At 40.5% G+C, this 18,195-nt stretch overlaps 1 protein-coding gene and 1 long non-coding RNA gene across 3 annotated transcripts in view; one reads left to right on the top strand and one right to left on the bottom strand.

Moving 5' to 3' along the window:
* Nucleotides 1-4,948: 4,948 nt before the first annotated feature.
* Nucleotides 4,949-18,170, bottom strand: LOC132210015 (uncharacterized). The gene is made up of 3 exons (XR_009446170.1): nucleotides 17,848-18,170; nucleotides 8,466-8,577; nucleotides 4,949-5,094 (listed from the first exon to the last, which is right to left on the bottom strand). It is a non-coding gene; the product is annotated as an uncharacterized LOC132210015 (long non-coding RNA).
* The window catches only part of LOC125454665 (protein kinase C epsilon type), a 556,093-nt gene continuing 555,432 nt past the window's right edge, over nucleotides 17,535-18,195 (top strand). For both annotated transcript variants that reach the window (XM_048535674.2, XM_059648613.1), the window contains exon 1: nucleotides 17,535-18,133. In XM_048535674.2, the coding sequence (XP_048391631.1) occupies nucleotides 17,786-18,133 (348 nt within the window). In that variant the 5' untranslated portion in view covers nucleotides 17,535-17,785. The remainder of the gene's footprint in view (nucleotides 18,134-18,195) is intronic.

The raw sequence follows: 18,195 nt of genomic DNA, 5'->3' as shown, positions 1-18,195 counted from the left end.
CAAGGATAATCCATGTGACATTTGCAGCTGAAGATGGTTATAAACTGGTTTGTAAACTTTATTTTAGGATGCCCTTGTGGTGCAGTGGCATCGTCTTTGCCTTTGAATCAAAAGGCTTGGGTTCAAGTCCCACTTGCTCCAGAAGAATGGAATAACTTCTCTGAATATGTCAATTAGGAGAATGTCTTAAGAGTTTCAGGGCCTACATGTGCTACAGGGGTACTATCCCTACCCCTGATGGGAGGCCTGGTTTCAAGTCCCATCTACTCCAGAGAAGTGTAATAAAGTCTCTGAACAGGTTAATTAGAAAAATAATTTAAATTTTTAAAAACATATCTTTCCCCTCTCCAACTCTATTTTGATTTAGCCCCCTCCCCCTCTCTCTTATCTTTGATGGCTTGTATTGTCCTTAATGGGCTTTGCATGTAAATATCTAATTGGCTAAATGGATGTTTCACTGGCACTGGTGTTTAAAAATGAAAACAAAAGAAAAGCAGAAAAAGCAGTCAGTGATTTTAGCAGTGGGAAAGTCACTCAATATGTTTGATAGCACTTAGGGGTATAAAGAAATTATAATCTTTGTCTTTCAATTTCATGTTCATTTTGCCCCCTTCCCACCTTTCCCTCACCTTTGAAGGTTTGGATTAGTCTTAATGGGCTTTACATGTGAATATCCATTTGTATACATGGTTGAATTGCTGGTGACAATTAGTAGTAAAAAGAATGTCAAGGTGATATGGAGGGGAAAAATGGCTTTGTGTGATAAGATACCTGGATATAAAAAAACTTTGTCCTTTCTCCTTCCATGTCCATTTTGATTTAGCCCCCTCCCTCTCTCCCTACCTTTAATGGTTTGCATTGCCCTTAAATGCTTTGCTTTTTCCTTAATTTAACCTATTTTTTCCTAAACAACCTGTTCAGATAATAGATGGAAAAAAGATGCCATAGGTGATTTGGTGTTGAGGGGAAAAAACATTCGGTTGTGAAAAAGATTTTAGAAAACTTTGTCATTTGAGAGCTCTTGTGCAACAGTGGAAGGATCCCTACTTCTGAGCCAAGAGGCCTGGATTCAAGTTCTATCTATTCCAGAGGCATATAATGAGGTCTATAACAGATTGATTACTAAATATTAAACTTTACCTTTCTGCACTTGTGATGGATGGGTCACAACACCCGCAATTTACTGTGGTCTAGCAAACAGTCTCAGTACAGGTCTTCACATCACTGGGATGGCATTCTGATTAAGGTGTGATCTAATTTCTAAGTCAGTAGGTATAATAACCCAAACACTTTGTGACTGAATCAGCCAATTCAGCATGGACTGTGGATAAAGCCAGGAACCACACTGGTCTATTCATTCAGCAATATAAAGCACAACTGACTGATTTATCCAGGAAACTCTAGTTACCTTTCACAACTGTATAGATTATAGAAATTTTTTTTGTTAGAATATCTTGGAATTTAATTTTATATGTTGTTGATATATTCAAGGTGGTTATTCATCATACCCCTTTTGCAGCTTGCAATTTCAATTTCATCATTTATATTTTAACTGATTTACAACTCTTGTAAAGAAAGCATTCTAAACCTTATAGGCTGTAAAAAAAATCTAATTCATTCTACTCGGCAATGTGTTTCTGCCTGTAATGCTGTATCAAATAAATCACAGGTTTTTTTCTGTACTGAGAATCCTTTGAACATTGAAGTTCATTGTTCAAAATTGGAGTAGCTTTGGACAGTTGCCCACATAAGGAGTGGGTGAAATAATAAACATAAGACAAAACAGAGTGACCAATAGAAAAGTCCATTATTTTGGTCATAATACGTGCAATGCCAAACATTTTTCCTTTTCAGAGAACTATTATTCATTAATTAAGCTTAAATAAATATTGTGTTTGCATTTACTGGACAGTCCAATAGATTACTTTTTATATGTAAACTTGAATGAGAAAATCAGAAGCAGTTGATTGTCTATCTGATGTTGTTGTAAGCTTCAAGGCACCAATTGAAGAATGGATTTGATGAATGCCAGCAGGGGCAATGTGTATTCCTTAAGCAGCAAAACTGTAAGGCATTCGCAAGAAGAAAGTATTTTGCAATTGTCAACAACTCTGTAAACAAAGTAAAACAGCGATTTATGCTTCTAATGATGTTGCATTTATGAGGCTGTCTGGCATGGATGGAACTTTACTGCCTAAGATTTGTTTCCCCTTCAGTGCTCAATAGCGAGCAGGTAAAGTTCTGTTTAATTACATATTGGCCTCTTGGTAATTGCCTATCAATTATTCTCTGTATTTCCAAATATCTTCAATTTGATCAGAGAAGATAGAGTTCATAAAGTTAATGTGAACGATCTTGCATGTATTTATTTATTGTAGATCTACAGATTGCCCAAATATAAGTTGCAATAAACATCGATTCTTCAGCTAACAGATTTTGCTTGTTTGCTAATACTACACTGACACTGTCATAAAAACAGAAGATGCATATTGTTCTGATGAATGCACAATTTAAACTGTGGGAGTCTGCCTGTTCTGCTCGACAGTTAGCCTTGGGTTGTTGTTAATATTGTTCCTGAGCAGTCAACTATGCGTTTAATCCACATGTGTAATCAAGGTTGATACCTCAGTGGAATGCAGATGGAATGATCCACTACGAAAAGTGTCATCTTTTGGATACTGATATACTGAAACCCTGCTCTGTCTACTTCTCAATTGGACAAGTTCCCACAGCATTATTTTAATAGAAGCAGCAGAGTTCTCCTTGTTTTATTCAGCCGAAACATTACCTGGTCAATTATGTTAATAAAATGTGAGGCTGGATGAACACAACAGGCCCAGCAGCATCTCAGGAGCACAAAAGCTGACGTTTCGGGCCTAGACCCTTCATCAGAGAGTTCTCAGCTTTTGTGCTCCTGAGATGCTGCTGGACCTGCTGTGTTCATCCAGCCTCACATTTTATTATCTCGGATTCTCCAGCATCTGCAGTTCCCATTATCACTGGTCAATTATGTTATTGCTGTTTGACAGCAAATTGGCCAACATGTATCTCTTATTGCAACAGTGACAACACTTCTACAGAATTTTGTTGGCTGTGCAATGCTCTGGATGCCATAAAAATAGCTGTGTATGTTCTTATATTGCCAAAATTTACAGCAACTAGGAATTAGACAGGAAATGCGAGCATTTCAAAATGTGTAAAGATATGTAAGCATACATTATTGATCCCATCTGGTCTTGGTTGATCCCAAAAATGCTTTATGAATGCTGGTTCATCATTAGTTTAACACAAAGAATTGTGATTCCTGTATTGTGTTGTTACAATGTTGCTGCATCTGGTAAAAATTAACTAAATGCATCTTTTTTAATAAGCAGCACCTGTTATAAACTAATTGAAAAGAGTGCATCGATAAATTGAGCCCTCCTGTTCCATAAACATTTCCCTTAACATTACACTATTTATTGAAAATAAACATTATTTAATTCGAGGGAGAGAACATGAAAGGATTATTAAACAATACCATTCAACTTGAACTATGCCCCTTTAAAACTGCAAAAAGGAAGACTTTTTGGCATAAATATTATGACTGAAAACACACAGAGAGAAAGCAATTTGTGTAGATCAAAAGTCTGGACCACAAGGCAGACAGTTATTTCTCACAGCTCTTTGGATCTTAGTAATGACAACACAAAGTTGCCTGCAAAGTGGTGGGCAGTTTTTTCAATTTAGTAACTCATCAGGTAGACCAAGATCTCTTCTTGTATTGTTCTTTTTATGTTGCTGTTGTTTGTCCTTTTACTTACAGAGAGAAGGGAGAGAGATGTTTCAGGTTGTACTGATCTCACTAACCTAAGGTGAACTGCAGCTTGGCCCAACCAAGAGCTGTCACCAGGCAGTGATAATGGGAACTGCAGATGCTGCAGAAGATAATAAAATGTGAAGCTGGATGAACACAGCAGGCCCAGCAGCATCTCAGGAGCACAAAAGCTGACGTTTCGTGCCTAGACCCTTCAGGCAGTTTTTTCTTAACTCAAAAGCTTCTGCTGGTGCTGCTCACTCAAGTTCTCAGCCACAGTTGTTCTGTTCCAAAAACGACATACTCTTGTACAGCTAAAAATACGCACCATTTTATTTTTCAGGTTGCAAAAACTCTTGGTAGTTCATCCATGTAGCAGTGTCCAACTTCCATTCTAGTTTAGAGTCCCAAAACATATGGTCCCTTACACATTGAGCAAGAGTGCTACTGACTGATGTTGTTGCATTCATCATTTTATCAGGATGTTCATTTTCATCACTGAAATATATTCTGTATAACTTTGTAACTTCTGTGTAATAAAGTGCCATATTTCATATTTTCTGAAGATATATGTCTGCAGATTTCTCTAAAATGTGAATCTCAAATATTTAACCCCTACTAATGTCTGAATAAATCTCTGGTCTTCAGTGCGCTCCTTCATGTCACCCAATGGTCATCTTACATATCAATTGCTTTCTAAGCTTGTGAGCCACAATGGAGTCACAAGACAGTAATTCCTCAGCCATAATTCATAGGCACAGTTTCCAAAAGAGATCACATGGTCATTATTTGAAGTAAAAATGTTAACTGATTTTCAACCTCCTTTGCCAAAAAAGTTCACATTAGCAGTGGAATTCAGTTCTACTCTGGACAACATCAGTTAGTGAAGGCAGACTGATCAGCCTTTATTGCAAGCAGTTGGAGTCTTAACAAATAAAAGTCTTACTGGAACTGCATAGGAGATTGTGAAACTGTGTGTGCAGGTTTGGTCTCCTTACTTAAAGAAATATATCCTTACATTGAAAATATTCAGAGAAGGCTCTCAAGGCTTATTCTTGGATTGAAGTGATTGTTAAAATGAAAGGTCAAGTAAGTCGAATTTAGAAGAATGAATGGCAATTTTATTGAAACAGGTAAGATTCTCAAGGGGCTTAACAGAGCAGATGCAAAAAGGAGATTTCCTCTCGGAGAGCAATCTAGAGGTAGGATTCATATTTTAAAAACAAAGGGTCTCCCATGTAAGACAGAGATTAGAAGGAATGTCCCCCAGTAATGGCGTTAACGTTTGGACTTCACTCCTACAAAAAACAATGAAGCCTGAGTTAGACAGATTTTTGACTGACAAGTAAATCAAGTTATGGGAGGCATAATCGATTGGCCTACTCCCCATTTCTTATGTATTATGATCTTTTGATTGATGATTTAATATGGAGCTAATTATCATGTAATATTTTAACAGAAGAATAATCCTATAGCTGTATATGAAACAAATTAATGCAGTAACGAAAAGAATTCAGAATGTGTTTGAATGGATGAATTAAGCCAGGCCAAATGGCCTTCGATGTCCATTATTACTTTGTGATCACCATTGCAAACAGACAGGATTGTTAGGAAAGAATCATACTCTTGCATTAGAAACATCAGCTTATTCCAATTTCAATTTATAATTTGGAGCTACCTTTATCTTTAGCATAAACAGTAGGAGTGCAAGATTCAGATCCTTTGTGCCACTATGGATAGTGCTGCTGAAACAAATTATCTTCCTCTGAATGTGCCAGCAGCATACCATTCAGTAAAAGGTGCTCCAACAGGCAACGATCATCACACACTGGAAACTTCAGAACTAATCCTACCATGACCTCTAAGCCCAATTTTTGAAGTGATGTCGTAGTGATCTGCTGAAGGGAAGGTCCTCAGTTCCTCCCTCCACATCATCTAGTCTTGCACCCTCCTCTTCATTACTTGTGATAGCCTCCCAATTTAAATTCTAATCTGCAATATAACTAGTGAAAATAATATGAAGTGGTTTCCTGTCTCTTTGTGTAAACACATCTTATGAAATACAAGTCCGTTTCCTAAAGGAATCTTTGCCAGTGAGAGCCATTGGCCCTGATTTGCCAAAGCTTCCAGCACCACCACAAAAATGTGCTGGTTCTACCATGGGATATGGCTATTCACCCTGAGCATGAGATCCTTACCTGGGCCTAGGAAAAGGCCAGTGATGACCATCCACAGAGGTCACAAATCAGCCTTAGAGATAATGGGAACTGCAGATGCTGGAGAATCCAAGATAATAAAATGTGAGGCTGGATGAACACAGCAGGCCAAGCAGCATCTCAGGAGCACAAAAGCAGACATTTCGGGCCTAGACAAAAGCTGACATTTCGGGCCTAGACCCTTCATCAGGCCCGAAACATCAGCTTTTGTGCTCCTGAGATGCTGCTTGGCCTGCTGTGTTCATCCAGCCTCACATTTTATTATCACAAATCAGCCTGCTGGCCTAAAATTTGCAATAACATGTTCATTAGCTAAGTTTGCTTGTACCATAATCAATTGCACAAGGGATTCAGCACTGATGTTACTTAAAGTGCCAGGTACCCAACCTACAGTCAAGACTATTTTGAGTAATTACTGCCATCATAAAGCCACTGAAAGTACTAATACACACGTCTTTAAGTGTTGTGAGTTCCCAACTTTGATACTAAATGTTGCTGCATCCTCAAACAGAAAGCTGATGTCTTGATGGCCTAACCGTGCAAAGGCTACGACAGGTATAGTGGCTACAATTCTAATGCCTCTGGGATTGTCGGACAACAGTGTAATTCAGCAGTGGCTGCGAGAGAGAATACCCTCTGCATGTTGCCGCCTGCCGATTTAAGAGTCAGTCAACTCTATGCTCCTTGACAATAACAGGCCAGTCTATATACCCAGCATCTTGGTAGGCTTACCCATCACCACTTGACTAAATCCAAACTGCTTCAATAACTGGGTGGCATGGTGGCTCAGTGGTTAGCATTTCTGCCTCACAGTGCCATGCATCCAGGTTCGATTCCACCCTTGGGCGACTGTCTGTGTGGAGTTTGCACATTCTCTCCATGTCTGCGTGGGTTTCCTCCAGGTACTCTGGTTTCCTCCCACAGTCCAAAGATGAGCAGGCTAGGCGGATTGGCCATGCTAAATTGCCTGTATTGTTCAGGAATGTGTAGATTAGGTGGGTTATGGGGGGATGGATCTGGGCGGGATGTTCTGAGGGTCGGTGTGGACGTATTGGGCCAAAGGTCCTGTTTCCACACTGTAGGGATTCTATCCTTATCTAAGTCCTCCGCAATCTACCTGAGACCACTTCCCTATACCCCCAGACCCTCTTAACCCACCCAGTCTTACCCCCAACATGCTGGCACATGAACCAAGCCATCCCTTAACTGTGACCCATCTGTAGTCTAAGCATTCCCAATGACCTAATATGCGCTGGTTCCTACACAATGCTAAGCTTGAGACAAATTCAGTGACAATATCAGAGCTGGTGATTGCTGCTTTTCAATCAGGTGACAGTGCCTCTATATTAATGCTGTGCTCTGTCCAGTCTTTCCCGGGGCTGAACAGGTGGCTGTCCTTAGGGATCTGAAAGCAGAAAATTAGAAGAAAGTTTGAAGTGAGGGAAGGGGTTAAGAAGTGAAAAGTGGGAACTTATCAGGTGCTGGTGTGCCTCCACAGCTGGTTAGCAACTTTCCACCTTCGGACCCTGCAGTGATACCTTTACACTGACCCTCCTTCAGGGAGGTGCGCCCTGATGATGTATTTCTTCTGTCAGGAGTGCAGCTTCAATTATGATATGCAGTTCCTAGTCACGGAGTGGTCCTGCCCTCAGATCTTTTTCTGGTTATTGCCTGTCTTTTACTTGGACCTGATCACAGTCTGGGACAGAATTGGCAAGCAGCAGAGCTCTCCCTACAGGAATGACAGCTCCTATAAGGCAACCACTGCCCAGGAACAAGTTCCTCAGTCAGCATGGATTCTGCTGGCTGATGGAAGGGCGGGCTCAGGATGCTGGGCTAACCAGAGTCAGGGATGTGCTGGATGGCAGAGGAACAGGTTGGATAACACCAGCTCAGCCGGCTGTGAGAGCATTGGTCAACATCCAGATTGTGGCATAAGCTATTCTAGAGCCTGATGGACAACATATCCAACCCTGATGCCTCAGCTGAAATCAAGGTGGCTCAGGCATGTGGTGGGCTTCTGGACGAACTGATCCCTGTCCATCTGGAACTTGACATTGGCCACGCACAATGGATCCTTCTCCAGCATGCAGATGTGCCACGATTTGAGCTATCTCAGGGAAATTCTCCCTGTGCCCTTTAGAGGTGTTTCCTATTCTGTGCTTCCCCACCTTCTCCACCACTTGGGCACACCTTGGTATGACATTGTGCCCTCCAGTGGCGGAGATCCCCAGCAAAGGACCCTCTACAAAAGGCTCTTCCCTTTTCCATTGGGGATCTGTGGTGGAGAGTGCTGCATTGCAACAGTCTCGTGCAATCATAAGCTAAGTAAGTTCATTGTGTGCCAGACCACGTGTAGTTTTTGTGGCATGGATAAAAAGGTATTTCACATTTATACGGATTGCTTCCATTTGCAGCCTGATTTTTAGTTTTTAGAAGGGGTTGCTCCTTACGTTTGGTTACACACCAACCACAGGCTCCTGATCTCCGGGCACCCCATGCAGGGAGGGGCAGACAAACCAGAGGACCTTCTCGTGGGTCTGAGCCGGGGCCTGGCCAAGGTTTCTGTTTAAAACAGTAGAGAGAGCTTTAATTTCACTTTAAAAGCGTAGATGTAGCCAGGAATATGGCAAATACTCAGAGATAGCTGAAAGTGCAGATGCTTGAGTCAGAGTCAATAAAATGTGGAGCTGGAGGAACAGGGCAGGTCAGGAAGCATCACAGGAGCAGGAAAGTCGACGCAAACCCTCTGATGGCAAATACTCAGCCCAATGCTATAATGAAGTGGCAACAGCACATTGGCGTGCTGTTCACTACCGCCAAAAAGGGCCGAGTTCCTGCAACACTTTGTGCTCATATTCCAGAATTCCGGCATTTGCAATAGTTCACTTTTATAGGACTAAATTCAGCCCCAATCCCTCCCCATTCAGACCTGTTTTTCTTCTTTGAGTAGCCTGCGTTAATGAACATGTAGTTATACTCACACTTAAAACAGTGGTGTGGAAGTACTCTGTCAGCTTCGTCTAATTGTCGTTTAACATGGTATATTTGAACGAAAATTTGAACGCGTAACAACGGTGGTAAACATTCTCACAATAATCAACCACAGTTCTAAACAATTAGTTCACATAAAATACCAACTACATAAATGCACCCGATCCAGGTTTATTCCAGAATTCAGATGGTATATTATTAGTTTCGATTGTCGGAATCAGAGACATTGGTTGCACTGAGTACGGCTTCCTCTTAAAAAAAACCTATCCACTCTTCGCGTTTTGACCCGTGTTAGTGACAGGTCTGCTAAATGCAGCAGCAGACAGCAGACTGAAACTGCCCCGTCCCATTCAAAAGCTCCCAGCCCCGAATTGGAAACCGCTGGTAGGCGCTGTTCACCAACAAACCTCACAGTCCGAGAACCCAGCTCACTGCCTTCACAACAGTCAGGAATTGTTTATAGGCCGAAACCATTTTCAAAACTGAACTGCAGTAATTCCCATTTGACCACCTTGCTGTCTCCAGTTTTATAAATTTTATAATTTATATTTCACACAGCATATTGAGGGAATTAAGCGATTTACAAATAATCCTAGTATTCTCTGTATACTGTAGCAGAATCAACTTATTAAATCAAACGTTAGATAACTAGTTCTGATCGCCTGAGTCTGGTAAAATATTGCAGATAACATAAAACCATGTCAAGACACTTCATTTAATAATAAAATCTGAAATTATATTTTACACCCATAGACTGAACAACAATTTCAAAGTATTAGAATTTGAATACTTACAGTCCTGGTTTTGACTCTATGAATTTGCTTGAGGTTCATTTATATTTTCCCATTATTTCATACGAGTTTTTGGAGTACAATTTCCCATGTCATTTGGAACACGGGAAATCAAAAACTAGTGAAGTTTTCAAATAAAGTGGGGTCAGCAGACCCTAGAATAATTGCGAGTAAGCTACAACACAGACGTAGGCCCATTGCGACAGTTGGCCTATGCTATTGTTTGAGCTCCACACAAGCATGTTCATTCTGGCTTTTAATTTAAATTTACATATTTTCCATATCTCCACATTTGTAATACGAATGGACAGTCAGCTTGACAGACCGTAACTATACCCTTCTGCCATTGATGATGTTTCAAGGTGGTGGAATTTCAATTCGATAAGTTTACATAGCCAATTGTTGTGAATATGAACTAGGAATCTAGAACAGAAAAAGTTGGCACAGACAATATATTATGTTTTATTCATATATCTTTAATTTAGACTATTCAGCTAAACTTGTCACACGTTAACTGCATCTTCCCATGAATGGACACACTGCAGTTCGAGTACTTGCAACAAGTTGCAATGGCAACATGATGTACATTACTTTTCAAAACAATTTTCTATGATAAATATGTATGCTGAATTTTGTATGGGAACCATGAAAGCAAATTGATACTGAATTACACCTATGCACCTTCGCCTTTAACTCTACTTCACCACAAAACTTCATGTAGTCTTCAACTACATGCAATGCATGCACAATGACTGGCTACTAGGTGAATGATGCCAACTGGAGGCTAGGTCGACATGATGCTGACGTAAACTATAGCCAAGGGAATCTCATTTGAGTAAGCTTCCCAACTAGATGTATCCAAATCTATTGTTCAATTCAAAGTAGATTTCATCAATCATTTTAGAATTCATTGCAAAAAGATGGAATTCTAGTCATCATCACTCCTAAGGAAGGAACAACAGTGAGTTTTATAGCTGATTGTAAAGATCTATTTTTATGATTTTATTGACGTAATGTCAAAGTTATGAATTATACAATGTACTTGGTTGTTACTGAAATTATTTAACCATTTAAACCACTGAATTTTTCCAGGATAATATTTTAAAACTTTCTGCCTTGAAAAAATTCAATCATATTGAAAAACTTCCTCAATCCTTTCTAGAACATTCATTAATCGATTGTCTTATACTAAATGTGATGACCTCACATTACTAGAACTTTTAAAGGCTAGTAGGCAATCAGGTGAACAAAAACAGCACAACTTCATTAAAAGAATAATTTACTGCTGAAACAATAATAACAATGATCAGTTTCTAAAGTTTTATCAATCTTCAGTAAACTCATTTAGAATATCAAATTTTGTAACTTTACACCCAAAGGCACCATAAATAACTATCACTTCTAGTTTTAAATGTTTATTAAAACAGATGCAACAAAACATTATTAAGAATCAACATTAACTGTAAAAAATATCTGAAGGCTACATATGTCAGATATTTTAAGCACTTAAGCAATTGTTTTAATTTATGTCAGTTCAGAATTAGTTAAATCCTGATATACACATGTCTTGTCATTCATGATTTAAAAAGAGCTCTCCAACAGCTCAGGTAGTAAAAGCACCAAAGGGTACTGTATTGATCCATACAGTATCAGAGCAGAAAGGTATATGTAAAAATTTCAATTTGACATTCCTGGTCTTTGCCATGAAAATATTTTACAAAACAGTAGAACAGGGGGAAATGATTTACCATCCATTCAAATTATTGAAAGAAAGAAATGGGCAGTGGAAGTTTCAGTGTATATGCTGTTACTATACACATTTGTTATCTACTGATTTAAACAGGAATTGCAGATTTGTTGATAATGGCAGAATTTAGTTTAACTGTCATTTTCTTCATTCCCATTTGTCCCTTCAACACCTCCATGGCCCAACCCCAACCCCAGCAGCCTTCCCATGTTTCCAATAACAAACCCTAATAACGCCATATGAAATAATGATGATTTGTAATACTTTTGTAAGACAACCTCTGCAGAGAAGAGGCAATGGAAAATTGAAAAAGAAAATATGTCCAGTGTAGGAATAAAATGTATATTGCTGTTAATTAGTCAATTGGTTTTCTGTGATGACCAATGTAATGTATTTTCGTTAGCCCATCTTTCGGTATTTTCATAGGCAGCGAACACATGACTAAGATTTCATTGCAGTATGCAAAATGATATTAATAAGCTAATGTAATTATTTATAGAGTCATATAGTATGGAAACAGACTCTTCAGTCCAGTAAGTCCATGCTGAACATAATCCCAACCTAAACTGGTCCCACCTGCCTGCCCCTGCCTATGTCCCTCCAAACCTTTCCTACTCACATTCTTATCTAAGTGCCTTTTAAACGTAACTGTACCTGCAACTATTGCTTCCTCAGGAAGTCCATTTCACATGTGACCCTCTGTGTAAAAAAATTGCCTCTCGTGATTTTTTAAAAATCTCTCTCCTCTCACCTTGAAAATATGTCCTCAGTCTTGAAATCCCGCATCCTGAGGAAAAGACACCTACCATTAACCCTATCTATATATACTTCATGACATTATAAACCTCTATCAGGTCACCTCTCAACCTCCTACGCTCCAGTGAAAACTTCCCAGCCTATTCTTTATAACTCAAACCTTCCATACCCAGCAGTATTCTGGTAAGTCTTCTTCAATAGTATCAAAAAATTAAATAAAGAAGATATACCAGGTAATTTTATTCTCTCAGTGTATAACAGCTATTTATAAAAATGGGCCAAAAATAATAGAGACAAAATTATTGCAATTATTGAAAATACACTTTGATACCATGATATATTTTGAAGGACTGGTTGGGTTTTGCTAATCTCTAAATGCTCTTAAATTCTTAAGGTCAACAATTACACAACACCAGGTTATAGTCCAACAGGTTTATTTGAAAACACAAGCTTTCGGAGTGTAGCCTCTTCGTCAGGTGAAGTGAGAAAGGAGCACATAGGACACAGAATTTGTAAGTAAAAGATCAAAAGGTCACACAACTGATGAGGATGTAATAAGCAAACCTAAGATCTCATCAGTTGTGTGACCCTTTGATCTTTTACTTACAAATTCTATGTTCCGTTTGCTTCTTTCTCACTTCACCTGATGAAGAGGCTTCGCTCCGAAAGCTTGTGTTCTCAAATAAACCTGTCGGACTATAACCTGGTGTCACATGATTTCTGACCTTATCCACCCTAGTCCAACACCAACACCTCCACATCATGACTTAAATTCTTACATATTCCATTGGCTACTTAGACTATATAGGAATATAGAGATAGGATTGGCCATTTTGCACTGAAGCCTGTATCACCGTCCAATGATGTTGTGATTGATCTGGAGCCCGAGTTCATAAGAAATTTGTTACTTCTTGTATCCTATAAAAGATTAATGAAATGACCAGCCAAAACAGAAGAATCTTAATGGATCTTTCAGTAATTCTCAAATGCTTTACAGATACAATGTTGCTCTTCAATTCAAGCCTGTCCAAAGGCAGGCCCAACTTGCAGTAGTTGGATAGTGCAAGAAGCCAGGTCTCAACTCCACACCCAGCTGTAAGGAGGATTTAACGCTATGCCTTCGTCACACATCTGATCCACACAGGCTACCCAGCCAATTGAACCAACCTAACATGCCCAACCTTTGAAACAAGTCTGTATTTCTATGGCAATAGACATTTTTACATGCATGCAGCAGCTTGGAGCTAAGCATAGCCATACTGCAGGCTCCAATCTTTTTCTGGCACATGGTTGTCCAGAAATTTATCTTACTTTCACCTGCATATATTGGAAGGATTCACATGTTAAAATTCAACTTATTTTGCTGTGTTATGAATGTATCTTCCTTGGCCATGAGTTTCTGGATTGGGATTTGAACCTGGAGTTACTAGTTACGGTGGAGGAATGTTACCTTTTGTTCTTCATGAATTCCTAGTACACAATGCATTTGTATACAACCAGTCCATTTCTTAAAAATCTTGTACATGGAGTAGGATCATTGGGTAGAGTCCCACATCTATGTGATTGCCAGGGATTAAAGTATTGAATGTGTTTTAATGCTTATTGGAACTATACCTTGCACCTAAATCATTCTTGGGGATGTCAACTCTATTTGTACTTCGAGCTGTCAAGCTTCTTTCTTGTATCCCTGGCAGACTGCCATTATGCCAGTTGTCTTGGCACAGAAGTTAACATTAAAATGCTGTAAATTTGTAGAGGCCATAATCGAAATGAACACCAAGACATGTGTACAATTCTATACCAGGAACTTTATTGAAATAGAAGTAATTCACTACTGAGTTTTAGACTATGGTAAAAATAACTTCCTGTATTACAAATCATTCTGTACCAAACCCTGTATTTCTCATAAAAAAGCAAAAACATAATTAAACCTAACATGGCCTGAAGGATCAATGACTTAATCTATCAACCAGTGGCATAATAGAACCTGTTTTTCTTGCAGTTCTCCACACTGAATTCCCTGAATTCTGTCATAGTATGGGTGGAAATGCTTCAATGTAATTGATGTCCTTCTACAGGCATGGATGTGAGAAGTTTGCCAATATGGCTTAAAGCTGTACAATTCCTACCAGCTAGTTACAGAGCAGACAGCTCTGTAACCTTTGAGTGATTCCCTTCATACTTCCAAGTTTGATGAATATTGGTGATTAGGCTAAAGGAAGGAGTTAAAGGAAGAAGTTAAATTGGTTACAAAATTGTTTTTTCAATGAAATACTTTACATTTAGAGACTGGATCATTGTCATTTATGAATCAGCTGTATTTCAATTGGTATCTCTGCATAATTTGACTTCCTTCCTGAAGATATTGCAATGACATGGGAAATCGTACAAAATATCTTGCATAAAAATGTATTTGTACTTATCCTCTGGAGGCAACAATAACATTTTTGACACAACTTAATTAAATAAGATTGCAGAGTTTGGCTTTAATTCAACAAAGTGGGGAATTAGGGAACACCTAAATATTCTGGAATGTGGAATATTCTTTGTCCAGTCCTACTCAGCCCCTCCCCACATCTTTTTATCCATTACATTGATCTTTTCTTTGGTGTTTCTTCCTGCTCGCATGTGGAATTGGGGGAAAAAATCCATCCTTCAATTTCCATCCTTCTCACCTTCACCTGGTTCATGTCTGACTCTTCTGTTCCTCGACTTCACTGTTTACATTTCAGGGATATATTATCCACGAAAAGCTGTTACAAATGGAGCACTTCCTCACACTCTGCTTCCTGTAAGGACTCCATTCCACTCTTCCAGTTTCCCTGTATCTATTGCGTATTTCCGAAGATGCCTACTTTCACAGGGTGTTTACAAAATGCTCCTCTTTTACCACAACTAAGCATTCCTCCAAGTGGTCAACAGGGCCCCCAGCCATGTCCAACCCATTTCCATCACTTTTGCTCTCACTTCATCCCCTGCCTTCAAGAGAGGCAATCGAGTGTCCCTTGTCCTCACCTTCCACTGCACTAGTATCCACATTCAAAGGATTATCATCTGCCATTTCCATTGTCTCCTTCAGGATGCCAATGCCAAACACATCTTCCCTTCTCTCCACTGTCAGCATTCTGTAGAGACTGTGCTCTCTGTGACACCCTACTTCACTCCTCCATCATTTCTACCACCGAAGATGCCTACTGGCACCTTCCCATGCAATTGCAGAATGTTTAACATTTACCTTTTCATCTCCTCTGTCCTTACTGTCAAAAGCTCCAACACACCTTCCACGTGAAGCGGTAGTGTACTTTTTCTTCTTTCAATCTAGTCTACTGTACTCACTTTTACATTGAAAAGACCAAATACAAATGTGGTGACCACTTGTGGAATACTTCCACTCTGTGTGGAGGAATGACCTCAAGTTTCCAGTTGCTTACCATTTCAATAAATACCTTGCTCCACTGGGAACATTTTTGTCCGAGGCCTGCTGCAGTGCTACAGAAAAGCTTAACTTTAGCTGGATGAACAGCACTTTTTTTTTGTTTAGGCACTTTGCATCCTTCATGACTCAACACTGAGTTTAACAACTACAGAACATGCCCTACATGTTGATCAGAACCCCACCCTGGTCTCTTTTGCTTTGCTCTCAGCTGTGCTGACCTATTTTCTCCAATTCTAGCCTCTTATGAATACATAGTCTACATCTAAATTCCTCATTTACCGCTGTTTACACTCTTTGTCTTTTGCTGTGGGTGCCATCACTACTACTACTCACTCCTCCTCCCCTCGGCAACAGTATTAATGCTATCATTTTCCACACCCTTTCTATTTCCCAAGAAGAGCCAATCGTTGGCTCAATTTTCAAAAAGAAAATATCAAGGAACTGCAGATACTGGAAATCAGAAACACAAACAGAAATTGCTGGAAAAAGAAACTCAGTAGGTCTGCCAGCATCTGGGCAGAGAGGAACAGAGTTAACTTATCGGTACCAGTGACCCTTCTTCAGGACTCAGTTTCCCTCGTAGCGGATGCCGCTGAGCTTCTCCAGCATTTTCTGATTTCATTCCAATTATTCTGTATATTTTCACAAATGCCTTGTATCACAGTTGATTTTGAATGCTTGTAATGTATATATAAATGTGTGTGTATATATATATATATATATATATATAATATTCCAGATGTTCAATGTGAAATTGAACATCGTGGTCTTTCGAATCTCCAAAGCTGAAAGGTAATGCCCCTGTTCTACCGAAAGCAAACCGAACGGATGAATTTCTTGCGAACAATGACTGCCAAATCATATTTGGCGGTGCTGGCTTCTGTCGCCCAAGAGTGATTAAATGTGATTACAATTTGCACAGTACCGGTGTTGGATATCTGAACACCGTTCATTCATTAAAATCAGTGCCTGTCCGCTCCCGGCAGGAAAAGCAAGATCAGAAATTGCAGTTGGTGTGCGAGTGCTGAGCAGAAAGAGACTGCCTGGGTGCTGTGTGCTAATGTAGTAATGGCACAGCACTCTGTTGCTCAGCCCTGGAGGACTTTCTGACGTCTTTTGCGCATTTCCTGCATCAAGGCCAACAGTGGAAGAGCGGGCGGGGGAGGAGAGGAGAGACACAGAGTTAGAGAGAGAGAGAGAGACATACACAGAGTAGGAAATCACCGCAACCACCACCAGCAAACTCTGCAGTTTGGCTCCCCGAGTTGCCAACAGCAGCCAACAACAAACAACAACAAAAAGAAACCAGGTAGTGGGCGAAGATCCCATTTGTCTATGCCTCCCTCTCTCTCTCTCTCTCTCTGTGATTGTGCCTGGACCAGCAAACCAGATTTCAATGTGTTTTTGACACACACCAAGGGAGAGAGAGAGAAAAGTCGATTTCCTGCATGAAAATCCCTCATGCACAGTGTAGCCTGTGTGTGTCTGTGTGGATCCGATCTCGGTGAAAGGAGGAAGAGACGCGATGCGGACCGCTAGATGAGCAGCGGGAGAACTCTCGTTTATTTTTTTTCGCATTGGGTTATTGCAAACAATTCAAGGAACAATTCTTTGTGTTTTCTGCACCTCCCGTGCCTGCCCCCATCCTCCCCGTTTTCCAGCCTGCTTCCAAAAGGTTTCATTGAGGGGTGATTCTTTTTTAAAAAATATATAATTTGTTGTGTTGCTGTCCATTTTCCAGGGTCAACTTGTGCCGCAGAGAGAAGGCTACCGACTTGGGAGGGGGGGGGGGGGGCAGGGGGTTGGGAGTCGCCAGAACAAGAGGAAAGGTGGCGGGGTGGGGGCGGGAAAGACCCCACTCAGATCCACTCACACTTTATGCCCACACAAAGCTCGCTTTCCTGTCTCCGGCTAGTTTTCTGAAGTAAAACAAGGGCAGATCGGCGAGAGAGAGGGGAGGGAGCGGCGGAGCTGGATTGTGAGACGGGCACTCGGCGGATTGTCCTCCGTGTCTCTCCCCCCCCCCCCCGGCGCGCGACAGCCGGGGCGATGGTCGTCTTCAATGGCTTGCTGAAGATCAAGATCACCGAGGCTGTGGATTTGAAACCTACCCCCTGGTCCCTGCGACATGCCGTCGGCTCCAGGCCCCAGACTTTCCTGCTGGACCCTTACATCGCCCTGAACGTTGACGACTCAAGGATCGGCCAGACCTCGACCAAGCAGAAAACCAACAGCCCCGCCTGGAACGACGAGTTCGTTACCGACGTGTGCAACGGCAGGAAAATCGAGCTGGCCGTCTTCCACGATGCGCCTATCGGCTACGACGATTTCGTGGCCAACTGCACCATTCAGTTCGAGGATCTGTTACAGAATGGCAGCAGACACTTCGAAGACTGGGTAAGAGCTTTCTTGGTGTATAAACACTTCCAACAAACAAACCATTACCCACCCCGTCCACC

The sequence above is a fragment of the Stegostoma tigrinum genome, chromosome 9 (genome assembly GCF_030684315.1).
Source record: "Stegostoma tigrinum isolate sSteTig4 chromosome 9, sSteTig4.hap1, whole genome shotgun sequence".
Lineage (NCBI taxonomy): Eukaryota > Metazoa > Chordata > Chondrichthyes > Orectolobiformes > Stegostomatidae > Stegostoma > Stegostoma tigrinum.
This window is presented reverse-complemented; position numbering and strand designations above follow the sequence as displayed.